The sequence below is a fragment of the Fukomys damarensis genome, unplaced genomic scaffold, assembly GCF_012274545.1.
Source record: "Fukomys damarensis isolate Sample0158 unplaced genomic scaffold, DMR_v1.0_HiC HiC_scaffold_21, whole genome shotgun sequence".
In the NCBI taxonomy this organism is placed as follows: Eukaryota; Metazoa; Chordata; class Mammalia; order Rodentia; family Bathyergidae; genus Fukomys; species Fukomys damarensis.
Window position 1 is genome coordinate 41,764,996 of NW_022900933.1, and position 13,291 is coordinate 41,778,286.

The following is a 13,291-nucleotide window of genomic DNA, read 5'->3' on the forward strand; positions in this document are numbered from 1 at the left end:
GCACCACCACACCTGGCTTGGTGTCATTAAAAGTGACATTGAAATTGCCCACTTGCCTTTGATGTGTTTGAAATTTTAAAGGGACTATGAGAAAATAGCTCAAGGTATAGCGTGCAGCATTTTAGCTGAGAACCAAGGATGCCAGGAGATGAACCACATCTTCCTGGGCACATCCTGGCCCTAGCAGAGTGGTTTTAGATCTGAGTCTACACCAGGAAAGAGACCTTCCCATGGCTATGGAAAATCCTGCTGGGTCCATCCCACGAGGTCAAGGGCAATGGCTGCATTTGATCTTCCTGGCTTTGGTGCCCACGACTGAGCCCTGAGTTTCCCTTCCAGGACCCTTTTGTTGACTACTGACTGGACACAGTTGAGGCTGCCTGGCCCTCGAGGCAGGGCCCAGGAAATGCTAGTCCCAGGCAAGGATCAGATGTTTTCTTGAAGACATCCAGCTTGGCTTCAGCCCTGATCGGGGGCCTGGCGCCCTAAGGGGTCCTGTGCTTAGGTAGCCCTCGGTCACAAGGTGCATTGCTGCCAAGGGCCAAGGGGTGCCGATTAGATCTTCCACGGAGCATGCAGCTTGATACCCACTAAATTATGGATGCAGCACTCGGGAGAGTTGGACAAAGGCTGATTGTGGGATTTTTCCTGGGGCCTCCGAGAGTCAGACCAGGCTAGCTCAGGACACGAGCGCCCCTGGGGCCTCTCTTCTGTGCAGTTAGCGTGGCCTTTCTGGAGGCACAGGGCTGCATCTTGGCCACATCGTCACTGATGTTCTGCAACAGTCTCTAGTGGCTTTGGCAGGACATTGCACTAAGGATGCTAGTTAGAAAGCACATGGGATCTGTTATTTCTCACAGCTGCATATGAATCTGTGGTTTGTCAAAATAAAAATCTTGATTAAAACTTAAAAATGAGTGTTTCTCTGCCCCTTTTGGTGGCAGCTGTCAGAGCCCACAGGCTCTCCGTTTCTGCATTTGCGGGCAGGAGGTCACACAGCTGTCCCTGCATCTCCAGCTCCTGGGAGGGGGCACCATGTGGGGTTTGGGGAGCACTCATAATGGCCTTCTAGGGGCCTACTGGCAGCCTTCTCCAGCCTCACTACACCGCACTTATTCTATGTAGGGGAGGAGGATGGCCGTGACCAGTCCAAACTGGAGACCAAAGTGTGGGAGGCCTACAACCCACTTGTAGACAAGCAGATTGACCAGTTCCTCGTGGTGGCCCGGTGAGTGCTGCCTGACCAGGGCAGACAGCAGGGGGCTTGGCCTGGAGTCAGATCCCCAGGTGGGTGCTGAGGATGTGAGGGTTTCTTGTGTTTGGACAGGAAGCTGTGCCTTGGCCCCCCAATGGCCAGGCCACCTCTGGTATTAACCCTTCTCTGGGCATGGACACTAGATGACCAGGGCAGGCATGGCTCTGGGGGCGCTGGGCTGTGTCCTACCTGTGTGCTCCTCCCAGGTCCAGGCTGGCACCTGGTGTGGAGCTGGCCTGCTAGAGAGAGAGAACAGGAGATGCTCAAAGAAAGAAAAGGGCTGGGGCCTGGGCAGGCAGCTACAGTTAAGGAACTTTGGCAGGGCCTGGGAAGAATGGCCGCCTGTCTGTCCTGTGCAGGCAGCTTGGCATCTCACACTCTCCTCCAGCCTCGTGGCTCTAACCTCATGGGTAAAGAGTTCCCTTAGCTTTCTGTCCTTGGACGCATGCACTGTGTGGACTCCTGTTCCACTGCACTGATTAAGCTGCCTTCATAGTTTCCCAGGCTTCTGGGAGCAGAACTCTGTAGGCCCCTGACCTGCCTGGTGGGGCCCAGCCCATCTACTCTGATGGTCAGTCTGTCTCCCCCTCACCAGCTCTGTGGGCACCTTTGCACGGGCCCTGGATTGCAGCAGCTCTGTGCGACAGCCCAGCCTGCACATGAGTGCTGCCGCAGCCTCCCGAGACATCACCCTGGTGAGTGGGCTCCTGCCACCTCCCCGCCCTTGCCAGGCGCTTCCAGTGTGTGGGGAGGGTTTTGGATGGGGACAGTCCCAGGGTCTGGGGACAGCATGGGCCCAGGTGACCCTCCTGTCTCACTGCAGTTCCACGCCATGGACACGCTGCACAAGAACATCTATGATATCTCCAAGGCCATTGCTGCCCTTGTGCCACAGGGTGGGCCGGTGCTCTGCAGGGATGAGATGGAGGAGTGGTCGGCATCCGAGGCCAACCTTTTTGAGGAAGCCCTGGAAAAATATGGGAAAGATTTCACAGACATTCAGCAAGATTTTGTAAGTGCCACAGGCAGGTTCAGAGGGTAGCCAGCTGGGCCCTGTGTCCTTGTGGGGTGTAGGGGACGCTCCGTGGGGAGCTGTATGCGCCCATCACAGCCAGGGCCCATACCTTTTCTTGCCCCCTCCTGTCACTGCCTGACAGGAACAGCACGTGACAAGGACACGGTCCTCCAGGTGCTCACCTAGTGATGCCCTTACAGGGACTTGACAGTGCTTCCGCATGCCCTCCACCTCAAACTTGTTTTATGTTCTTCTTACTTCTCCTTTAAGTCCAACCTGCAAGCCTTGCAGTCCTTCAGTGGAATGCCTGCCTTTCCATGTGGGCAGGACCTGTGCCCTATGGGACCGCACTCCTAAGTGCCCCTAAGGACTGAATGCACTGGAGTCCATCTGAAAGAGCAACCCCACCACTGTGGCAAAGCCCACCAGGCCACCTCAGAGGAAGAGCATATCTCTGGTGACTGGGCCAGACAGACCACCCACAACAAGGAGGCCAAGCTGTCAGGGCACAGTATGCAGTGGGACCTCCACTGTTCAACTAGGAGTGGTAGGAAACAATTGCAAGCCCAGCCAGGGTGGCAGAAACTAAACTAGGATGCCGAGTACCAAGGAGGCAAGTGGAGGTAGGGCACAGCTTGAGGGGCCCTGCTGCCCAGGTGAGTCAGTGAGAGCCTCAGCTACAGTGGTGGATGGTAGAGAGGAGCTGCTGGGGGAGGAGGCTAGCTGCTCCCTCCTAGCCCACAGTCAGTGACTTCTGCTAGGCAGAGAGACACATAACTTGTCCAAAAAATAAAGGAGCAAAACTTTCTCAGAAAAGGAGAGCAAGAAGGTGATGGCTAGAAATAAATTGTGTCTGATAAGACTAGTGATGGAGCAAAATTTAAAGGGGAAAATTGTTTTTGAGGGCAAAATGCAGCAAGCTGTGAGATGGAGGAGCCTTGGCCTCAGGAACCCAGGTGTGCCAGCTGCCCCTTGGGAGTGGAGTGTAGGGCTGCCTGCAACAGGCACCGTCTCTGGCTGTTGGGTCTGGTAGCTGAATACAGAAATGGTTCTGCATTAACAAGGTGGCTCCTTAGATAACTACTGCCATGGAACCCACCTGTACATGTGTTCACAGTACATAGCGGCATAGTCAGTGAACACCAGAGAAGGCGCATCATGGGCAAGTTTCCACAGTTTGGAATTAAAAGCCTGAAGCCCAGGGTTAGAGCTGCAGCTCTGGTAGAGTGTTTGCTGAGCATATGAGTGCCTGGGCTCTGTCCCAGCACTGTACATGCACACACACATGTGTGCAACCTTGTGTCCTCAGAAAGTAAAGGCAGTGCTCTAAAGAAGAGTTCTGTGTTGGAGTCAGGAACACCCTGGTGAGAAGACAGCAGATCCAGAACACCTGGCATTGTGATCCAGGTCTCGCAGGGGATGTACAACTCCTGACTGTTGTGTCCAGAAGTGAGAAAAGTTATCATCTCAAGCAGTGAGGCTGAAGAATTTCAGGAAGGATGGAGGCTGTGGAACAAAGCCACAGAGAAGTGGTGTGAGGAAATTGAGCCAAGCCAGGATGCCCAGCCACTCTTGAGATGTGTCTGATGTGGAAGAGACCCTGCCAGCCTCTGTCCAGCATCTTGCCTGTCTGATCCTCCTGCCTGCTATACAGGATCTCTGAGACTGGGTGACAAAATGAACAGACACTTAGGATGTGGGGTTCTGGAGGCTGAAGTCCGAGATCCAGGGCGACATCTGTTGAGGGCTCTCATCCTCTTGTGATCACAGGCAGAAAGGGCAGTGAGCACATGGCTGAGTGCTTCTTAACTGATCCCTCCTAATGGCAGTGCCCTCAGACTGTTATCCCTCAAGGTTCTGCTCTGATGTTTCCCAGTGGTGGTCAGATTCCAACGTGAGTTGGGGGCTGGTTATGCTGAGGCACTTTCCTGAGATCACTGTGTACAGCACTCAGCTTGAAGGAGCTCTGCACTCATGTCCTCAGTTGGTAGGGGTCCCGCCACAACACCCAATACTGCTTGTCCCTGCTACCCTCCTCCATAGCCTGTCTGGGCAGCAGCCCCTGTCCCTGCCCCTCGTGACACGTCCTTCTTGCCCCAGCTCCCGTGGAAGTCGCTCACCAGCATTATCGAGTACTACTACATGTGGAAGACCACCGACAGATACGTGCAGCAGGTGAGGGCCATCCTTGCCCCTGAGTGGAGGAAGGGAGCTGGGTGACTAGGGAAGCCAAAGGCAGAGCCCTATAGAGTTCTCATGACTGGCGCCCTGGGCTGATTTATTTGTCTTGGATTCTATGCCAATTTTAGGATAACCTTTCTAACAAGCCTCCCAGAAGGAGGGAGTGCTGGAGATAGTGGTGGTTCCTTCCCACTGCTGAGCTGTGGTGCAGCCAGCCTGCTGACCTCTCTGACCCTGTTTTGTTTTGTTTTTTGTTTTTTGTTTTTTTTTAAGAAACGCTTGAAAGCAGCTGAAGCAGAGAGCAAGTTAAAGCAAGTTTATATTCCCAACTAGTAAGTCCTGTCCCTGTGTGTTGGGCTGGTGAGGGTGGGTTGTGGGCACAGCCAGGGAATCCACTGGGTCCACTGGCAGTCTGGGGCTCCCGTGTCACCCTGGCTGGGAGTCTGGGGTGGCCCTGGAGTGTTCTGTGGTGCCTGGGGGCTTTGCACTGGTTCTTCAGGTCTGCCAGTTGGTCGGGTAGATCAGGATCCTAGCCTGTGTGGCTCAGCGTTCAAGCTAGGCTTGGAGTTGGGCACACTAGGGCATGGAGAACAAGTCCTGCTCCATGTTGGCCGCTGCTCCAGTGCAAGGCAGGGCTAGGATGCAAGGATGTGGGTCTGGGCACAGGGCTCTGCCAGGCTCTTGTGACCCACCCTACCCTTTTTCAGCAACAAGCCAAACCCGAACCAGATCAGCATCAACAATGTTAAAGCCAGTGTGGTGAATGGCACAGGGGCACCAGGCCAGAGCCCTGGGGCCGGCCGGGCCTGCGAGAGCTGTTACAGTAAGTGCCTGGCCAGCACCTGCCCCATGGCAGCAGGGCCACGGGGACACCACTGCTGTGTCCCAGAGGACCCTGTGGCCTGGTCTGGAGGGCCTGCCTATGACAGGGCTACTGCTGTATGGGGTGTGATTGGGTGGGTCTCTCCAGGAGCGGGGGCTCCCTTGGGTAGGTGTGGGGGGGACCCTGCTCCTACCCTGGGATGAGGGGATGTGGTGGTGGGGGGACACTGTGGAATGCTCTCTGCACCGTTGGTTCTGCTTAAGAATCCGTCTATTTCCAACTTTGTTGTCCGTAGCCACACAGTCTTACCAGTGGTATTCTTGGGGTCCCCCTAACATGCAGTGTCGCCTCTGCGCATCTTGTTGGACATATTGGAAGAAATATGGTGGCTTGAAAATGCCAACCCGGTTAGATGGAGAGAGGCCAGGACCAAACCGCAATAACATGGTAAATGAGACACACCCACCCACCTGTTGAGTGGCAGCCTTGGTTCCCTTGCCCCCAGTCATGGCGCTGTGTCTGGGCGGTGCGCCCCCTTCCGCAGAGTCCTCACGGCATCCCAGCCCGGAGCAGCGGGAGCCCCAAGTTTGCCATGAAGACACGGCAGGCCTTCTACCTGCACACCACCAAACTGACGCGGATCGCCCGGCGCTTGTGTCGCGAGATCCTGCGCCCATGGCATGCTGCCCGCCATCCCTACATGCCCATCAACAGTGCGGCCATCAAGGCTGAGTGTGAGTGTCACTTGGGGAGGGAAGTGCGGCGCAGCCCACGGCCCTGAAAGTGGCTGACTTCCGGTTTATGCCATTCCTTCCTCTGGGGCTCAGTCAGGGTGCAGTGTGGAGCCCTGACCCTCTGGTCCCCCACAGGCACTGCCCGGTTGCCCGAAGCTTCCCAGAGCCCACTGGTGCTGAAGCAGGTAGTACGGAAGCCCCTGGAAACTGTGCTCCGGTATCTCGGTAAGCAGGGACCACCCAGCTGTTCAGTCACAGCTCCTCCATCCACAGGAACAGTCCCCAGGGCTGCCCTTTCTGACACCCTGCCCCATGCTAGGCTGCGGCAGAGCCACCAGAGCCTATGCTGTCCCTGACCCCTACCTTGGCTGCCCTTTCTGGCTGTGGCAGGGGTGAGTATGTGCTGCCCACAAGGGGGCCCCTAAGGCCCTCATAGGCACACTGAGACCCCAGCCAGAAGTGGTGTGCTCTGGGAACTGAGCCGTATGGCCAGGGCAGGAATTCTCACCAGAGTGCGAGGCTGAGTGGAAGTGACTGTCCAGGAAGGACATTCCAGAACCGTGAGCTAAGTGTACTCCACAGAGACACAAGTAGCTTTGGCATCAGCCTTTGTCCACAATGGTCACTGGCCCCTCAGCCAGCCTCACCCCTGTTCCATGGGGTGGTTTGTTTGGTGTCTGGCCAGTAGCCAGCTTCTGCCTCAGCTGTGGTGGTCTGGATATGGAACTGGCTGATGGGCCTTCTATGCATACGGCCACATCCTGGCACTGCTCACCCTTCCCCAGCAAACTGCCTGGCCATCCTTGCCAGATTGCTGCCCTGTGGAGGTGGGGCTGGTGCCCCTTCTCCTGAGGTCATTCTGAACCCCATCCTCAGAATCTGCAGTGAGTGTCTCCTTGGCCTGGCTGGACCACTGGGGTCAGGATGGGCTGCCATGTCTGGACCTGCCTGATGTCACCCCTCCCTTGCTGTTCTCACAGAGACCCACCCCCGACCCCCAAAGCCTGATCCTGTGAAGAGCACATCCAGTGTGCTCAGCAGCCTGACCCCTGCCAAGTCAGCCCCTGTCATCAACAATGGCTCTCCTACCATCCTGGGCAAGCGGAGCTATGAGCAGCACAATGGTGTGGACGGTGAGTCTGGTGGGCGCCCACCCTGACACAGGCTGTGCAGGATCTGCTGGCCCATAGCCTCCTGGCCCTTGGCTCACACAGCCCAGGCTTGTCTGGCTCCTATTGACCCATGTTTTCTCTCCTCTCTCTCCCGGCCCTTGGCGCTGCCAGGCAACATGAAGAAGCGCCTCTTGATGCCCAGTAGGGGTAAGGCCCGGGCGGCCACTGGTGGGTGCTGTGGCTAAGCCCCGTCGTAATGCCTGTGTGTGCTGTCTGCTCGTGTGGCGGGCGGCATGGGGCGCATCCAGGGGCAGTCCACATGGGCCCACTGTGGCCACACACCCCCATGAGCTCCACTTGGCATTTGGCAGAATGCCCATGAGCCTGGGACTCTGGCCATCAGTCCTTCCTGACTCATGCCCTGTTAGTGGACTGTCCTTGCATGCGTGGCCCTGGTGTCCCCACCGCCATTGTGCTGTGATTTGCCCGCATGCCTCAGCCTCGCTTGTGAGGCCACCTGTGCTGCCTGCAACCTCTTTGCGCACCCTGCCAGTGGAGATAGCAGAGATGAGTGGGGGCGACTTCAGAGGCTGTGGGTGGTTGGGTGGGCACATGGTTTGGTGCCTTTCCTCTGAGTACTGGCCTGGGTGCCAGCACTGCACTTCTGGAGTCAGGGTGTAAGATCCCTGACCTCTCTGAGAGAAAGTGTTGGTTGAGTCTGTGTTTTGGCATTGTGGCATGGGGGGACTGTTTGAAACACATGGACCCAGGCCTAGGATTTCTGTGTGACCCCTGCAGCACCAGGGTCAGCAGAGTGGGCCTGCCAGGCTCTTCCTGGCTTCAGGCCAGCATACTGGCCCAGTAAGTCAGCTTAGGGCCCAGGAAGCAGTGGCCAGCCATCCAGTCACATCTGTCCCTTGGATACTGCCTTTGGAAGCCCTACAGATGTTCCTAGCTCAAGTTTCCACCTGGACCCATGGCCACTGGCCACCCATGCCCTACTCCCTGCTGGCTGAACCCCTCAATAGGAAGTCCGGGAAGAGAGTGCCCAAGCCTACAGATCTTAGAGACACAGAAGCAATTTCTCAGTAGCTGGTCTTTTTTGTTTTGTAAAAAGCTGTTCACAAACATGTTAAAGGTCCATTTATTCCTATTAAATTTTTCAAAATCCACATGCTGTAGTCCCAGTGTTTGGTCCCTGAGGTATGTCCTGTGGTGAGTGACTGTGGGAAGTGGCCCCTGCCTACCTTTGTGAGGCCCTACACTGTCTTGTGCCTGGGTAGGGTGGCTCCCAGGTCAGAGGGGTAGCTGCAGGAGGCCGTGTCCGTCTTCAGGGGCTGAGACCCTGGCCTGGCTGGGTGGGGATGGCCCCAGCCTCTGGCTTCTGGGGACTGCTGCAGGGAGGTCAGGGCTAGGGTAGCTAGCGTGGGTGGCCCTGTCCAGCCTGAGCAGGTGTGAGCTCAGGCCAGGGGCTGGTTGCCTGCTCTGTGGGGCCTTAATGCACTGACTGCTGCCCCAAATCATCTGCCGCTTTGTCCCCACCTCCCTGGGCTGCCCACCATGCATGCTGCTCGCTAACACTAGTCTGTGTCTTCTCCCTCTGCTGCATTCCCTGGGCAGGCACTTACCTGGGTAAGTAGCTCTGGTGCTAGTGGCCTCCCTGGTCACAGGGCTGGCTGGTGTTTCTACAGGCTCCATGAGCAGGGTGTCCATGCTCAGGAGCTTCAGGCCACCCTCCCCCTCCCCTGCCCCTGCTCAGCTGCCCAGGAAGAGCCAGGCCAGTACGACAGTCCCTTGTGGGCCCTGGAGAGTACCTTATATTGCAGGTGGTGTGTGGTAGAAGAGGGTGAGGAGCACCCTGAGTTGAAGGTCGAATGGGGGCGTATCCATTTTGGAGGTAGTGTAAGGGTGGAAGAGGGGATGAGAGCCCTGTGTTGGTGGAGGAGGGTGAGGAGCACCTCATATCGGAAGCAGTGAGGGGTACGCTGCATTGTAGGTAGCAGGGTGGAGAAGGGTGGAAGCACCCTGTGTTGGAGGTGGTATACAGTATAAGTGGGAGCATCCCACATTTGGGCCGTAGTGGGGCTGGGTAGGCTTCTCCCCTGAAGACCACCTCAGCATTTGAGGACCTCGAGGGCCCACATTGGTTAAAGTGCCTGCCCTGTCCTCTGTGCGGTAGACCCTCTAGAGATCAGTGCTGGCTCCTGCTCTCAGGTAGGCTGGGAGGCAGTAGTTAACCCTAGGTCAGCCCAGCTGGGGCTCCCTAGAGGGATGGGAGCCAGGTGCCCAGACTTCACCTCTCTGCTTCACTCCAGTGACATTCCTCCCAGGCCTCCAGTCAGCACATCCCTGGGGGCTGTGGCCCAAGTCTGGCCCAGTCTGTGGGCAGCTCTGCCTTCTGGGGTGTGAATACTTGCAGAGGGTATGCTGCTGAATTTGCAGCTGTGCCCTGTAGTGCCTGCTTACTGTGAGTGCCAGACTTCATCTACCCTGCCTCCATTGGAGGCTGGCGGGCAGCCTGCTTTGGCCCGGGGAGCTTTCTGCTTGTGGCCCAAGCTGCTGTGCCTTCTGCTGGCCAGCACAGAGCACACTCCACCCAAGCCTGAGAGCCATGGAGCCCCTGGGCATCATCTCCACAGCAGTGTGGGTAGGCTGGGATGCAGGGGAGCTGAGCACCCACAGCCTCATCTCCAGGCTGCATCCTGTGCCCATTGAGGGCCATCTGCAGTGTGAGAAGGTCACACCCCTGTCTCAGCTTCATCTCTGCCCTCTTCTCACCAGGTCTGGCAAACCATGGACAGACCAGGCACATGGTAAGAGGGACAGTGCTGGTGTGGCACAGCTCACATGACACCAAGTGCACACAGCAGCTTGCTCTGTGTTTGGGAACATCTGGGGGGCTGGGTGGAACCCAGGAGGCCACGCCAGGCCCAGCCATTTTGAGCCTGAACAGCCCTCAAAAAGCTCCTGCCTTTCCTGAGCCAAGTCTGGCTGCATATTGGCAAAACAAATTGGCCTGGACCTGGCTGCCTGAGGCCCTGCTGTTCCTGGAGTGTGGGGTGCTACATGGGAGGCCCAGAGGCCGACTCACACCTCTCCTCTGCTCCAGGGACCAAGCCGTAACCTACTGCTCAACGGAAAGTCGTATCCCACCAAAGTGCGCCTGATCCGGGGTGGCTCACTGCCCCCTGTCAAGCGGCGACGGATGAACTGGATCGATGCCCCAGATGATGTGTTTTACATGGCCACTGAGGAGACCAGGTGGGGGCTGTCCTGGGGCACAGGAAGGGGACAGGCAGGGTGAGTGGCCACCTTCCAGCCCTCACAGCCCCTTCCTCCCATTCACAGGAAGATCCGCAAGCTTCTCTCATCCTCGGAGACCAAACGTGCCGCCCGCCGGCCCTATAAGCCCATTGCCCTGCGCCAGAGCCAGGCCTTACCACTGCGGCCACCCCCGCCTGCACCGGTCAATGACGAGCCCATTGTCATCGAGGACTAGGTGGACACCTGCCCCCAGCCCACCCACCCAGCCCTCCACCATCCCCAATGTCCATGTCTGTAAGACCTGCACAGCTGGGTGGCCTCCTCCCCTGCCAGCGCTGCCTGCCCACCCTGCACCCTGCGTTTCATTAGTGCCCCACCTCCTGCCCTCCCTCGCAGAGACCGCTCCTTTGGCGGATGTTGGGGAAGAAGTGTGCTTTAACTTATTCCAAGAACGCCAAGGAGTCGTTTTTTAGCTTTGTGTTTACTTTTTGGCTCGAGCAGAGAGGAGGAGCGGGCCCCAGCAGTCTCTGAGATGCACAGCTGGGTGCCCTCCTCCCCTGCCAGCGCTGCCTGCCCACCCTGCACCCTGCGTTTCATTAGTGCCCCACCTCCTGCCCTCCCTCGCAGAGACCGCTCCTTTGGCGGATGTTGGGGAAGAAGTGTGCTTTAACTTATTCCAAGAACGCCAAGGAGTCGTTTTTTAGCTTTGTGTTTACTTTTTGGCTCGAGCAGAGAGGAGGAGCGGGCCCCAGCCCTTCGTGCGGTGGGGCTCTTGCCTGGGGCCAGGCCCAAGGTTTTTGTTGTGTTCTGTTGAAGGTGCCATTTTAAATTTTATTTTTATTACTTTTTTTGTAGATGAACTTGAGCTCTGTAACTTACACCTGGAATGTTAGGATTGGTGCAGCCAGTGGTGGTCAGGCTGCCTGGTGGGGTTGGCCCCTTGTCTTTTCAAGTAATTTTCATATTAAACAAAAACAAAGAAAAAAATCTCATAAAAAGGATAAAAACCCAGCCATCCCTTCTCTGTGTCTTTTGTTCTCACCTCTCCAGACTCAGGCTATTCCTGCCCCTAGCACCTTTGAGGACTCCAGGCCCTGCCTTGGCAGGTTTGAACAGGACACCTTCCTACGTAGTGGCCCCAGTGCTAGGCCCAGAGGCCTCCCATCCAGCCCTCTGGGGCAAGTGGGCGAGCTGGGCTGCTGGCCATACCCTGGAGCAGCGGTGGCCCTGAGGAGGTGAGCTGAGTGAGCCAAGACTGCAGCAAGGGAAGCCAGGTGTGGTAGCACGTGCCTGTGATCACACAGCACTGGGGGTTGGGGGTGGAGGCCAAGGCAAGAGATCACAGTTTGAGGCTAGCCTGGTACATTGTGAGTTCAAGGCCTGCCTGCATAGTGAGAACTTGTCCTAAAACAAAAGACTGCAGAAATGAGCTGAGCCTGCCACTGGGATTGTGTCTTGAGATTGGGCCCCTCAGGTTCTAGCAGGGCTCTGCCCCTGTGACTTGCACCTAGAGCTTTCTCAGGCTTGCTGAAATCTCACAGCCAGCCCTGTTTAGAAACCTTCCATTTGCTTGTCTCCTGCACCTACCCTCACAAGAACCGGGACAGTTGCAGGCTGGACCAGCTTGGGGGAGAAGTCTGAGCCCCATAGCCCCCGGCCCCAGGCTTTGCCCTCTAGTTGGCCCCTCTTTAGGAGTCATTGGGCTCTGCCTCCTGCCTCCACCCCACTCAGGCATCTGGGATGTGCCAAAACCTCAAATTAAAATAGAAACCACTTATGCCCTGAGACAGATAAGGGGGTGCCCGCCTCCCGCTTCCAGCCTGTGTTGGGGCCCAACAGGGTGACAGCCTCAGGTGTTGAGGACATGACTGTAGGGCACACTACCCATCTATCCTCTCAGGGTCCCTGGGTCAAGTCTGCCCCTCAGTCCTCGAGAAAGCCTCTGAGGCAGTTTGGGAGCGTGGAAGAAGGGAAGGGGCTTTAGACCTGCCAGCCTGGTGCCCTTCCCCTCTTCAGCCACTGGTTTCTCCCAAGCCTGGCCTTTCCTGGAGACATTGGGTGTGGGCAAGGGCAGCTTTGTCAGGAAGAGACTGGGACTGGGAATAGGTTTCTCAGCTTTGCTGTCCCTACAGCCCAGGGCAGGCCTTCCCAGGAGGGCCTGTGGTTATGCCCCAAGAGGTTGGGGTCTGCCTGGGGACCTGTCCTACCAAAGCTGTACCCCCACAGTACTGCCCAGCCTGGGCTTCTCCATCCACCACTGGCCCAAACCTGGGTTCCCTGCAGCAGAGCATGGCGCCATGTCGCTGAGGGAGGAGGGGTTTTGGGGGGACCTGACCAGTGCCTTGTCCTCTGACCTGACCACTTGGGCCCCTGCCTGTTTCCCCTGCACTCAGCCCTTTCTCATACCAGGAGTCTGTCTGGCCCTGTCACAGCCCAGCCTGTCAACCTCCAAGGCCTTAAGATGAAAGCCAGGCCCAGAATAGCCTCTCAGCACCAGGGAACCTCTTTTGCTGGAGGTGGGCCAGCCCCCTCCCTGACCCCATTACTTTACTGTACTGCTACCCTTTGGACAGCCCCATCTACCCTTTGGGCTGGTACCCTCAGTGCCCTTCCTAGAAGACCACTGTGCCCAGCCAGTCCATCCTCAGAGCTATCCTACAAATGTCAATTGGGGTGGAGCCTAGAGGGTGGTGCTTAGGTCCCCATCATTCCTGGGCTAGGCAGACCTGGAGGACACAGTAATGAGTACACCGAATGGGGCCCAGCAGCCATGAATTCAGCCTGAGGAAGGAGCAGGCTGCGGGTAGAGGGCCTTGCCCATGTCTCCAGCCTTGCTGGCATACATCCAGAGGTGCCCAGGAGAAGCTGGTCAGGCTGGTCAGTCAGGCTTTGGGGGAGTGTGTGTTT

General features: G+C 57.1%; 1 protein-coding gene across 4 annotated transcripts in view; it reads left to right on the forward strand.

Moving 5' to 3' along the window:
• Mta1 (metastasis associated 1) overlaps positions 1 to 10,892 on the forward strand; it is a 44,582-nt gene extending 33,690 nt beyond the window's left edge. For all 4 annotated transcript variants that reach the window (XM_033766866.1, XM_019205016.2, XM_019205014.2 and 1 more), the window contains 15 exons: positions 1,126 to 1,228; positions 1,851 to 1,950; positions 2,079 to 2,267; positions 4,371 to 4,445; positions 4,725 to 4,783; positions 5,159 to 5,274; positions 5,570 to 5,721; positions 5,819 to 6,008; positions 6,102 to 6,233; positions 6,989 to 7,141; positions 7,292 to 7,327; positions 8,741 to 8,752; positions 9,902 to 9,933; positions 10,230 to 10,381; positions 10,469 to 10,892. In XM_033766866.1, the coding sequence (XP_033622757.1) occupies positions 1,126 to 1,228; positions 1,851 to 1,950; positions 2,079 to 2,267; positions 4,371 to 4,445; positions 4,725 to 4,783; positions 5,159 to 5,274; positions 5,570 to 5,721; positions 5,819 to 6,008; positions 6,102 to 6,233; positions 6,989 to 7,141; positions 7,292 to 7,327; positions 8,741 to 8,752; positions 9,902 to 9,933; positions 10,230 to 10,381; positions 10,469 to 10,619 (1,652 nt within the window). In that variant the 3' untranslated portion in view covers positions 10,620 to 10,892. The remainder of the gene's footprint in view (positions 1 to 1,125; positions 1,229 to 1,850; positions 1,951 to 2,078; positions 2,268 to 4,370; positions 4,446 to 4,724; positions 4,784 to 5,158; positions 5,275 to 5,569; positions 5,722 to 5,818; positions 6,009 to 6,101; positions 6,234 to 6,988; positions 7,142 to 7,291; positions 7,328 to 8,740; positions 8,753 to 9,901; positions 9,934 to 10,229; positions 10,382 to 10,468) is intronic.
• The last annotated feature ends 2,399 nt before the right edge of the window (positions 10,893 to 13,291 follow it).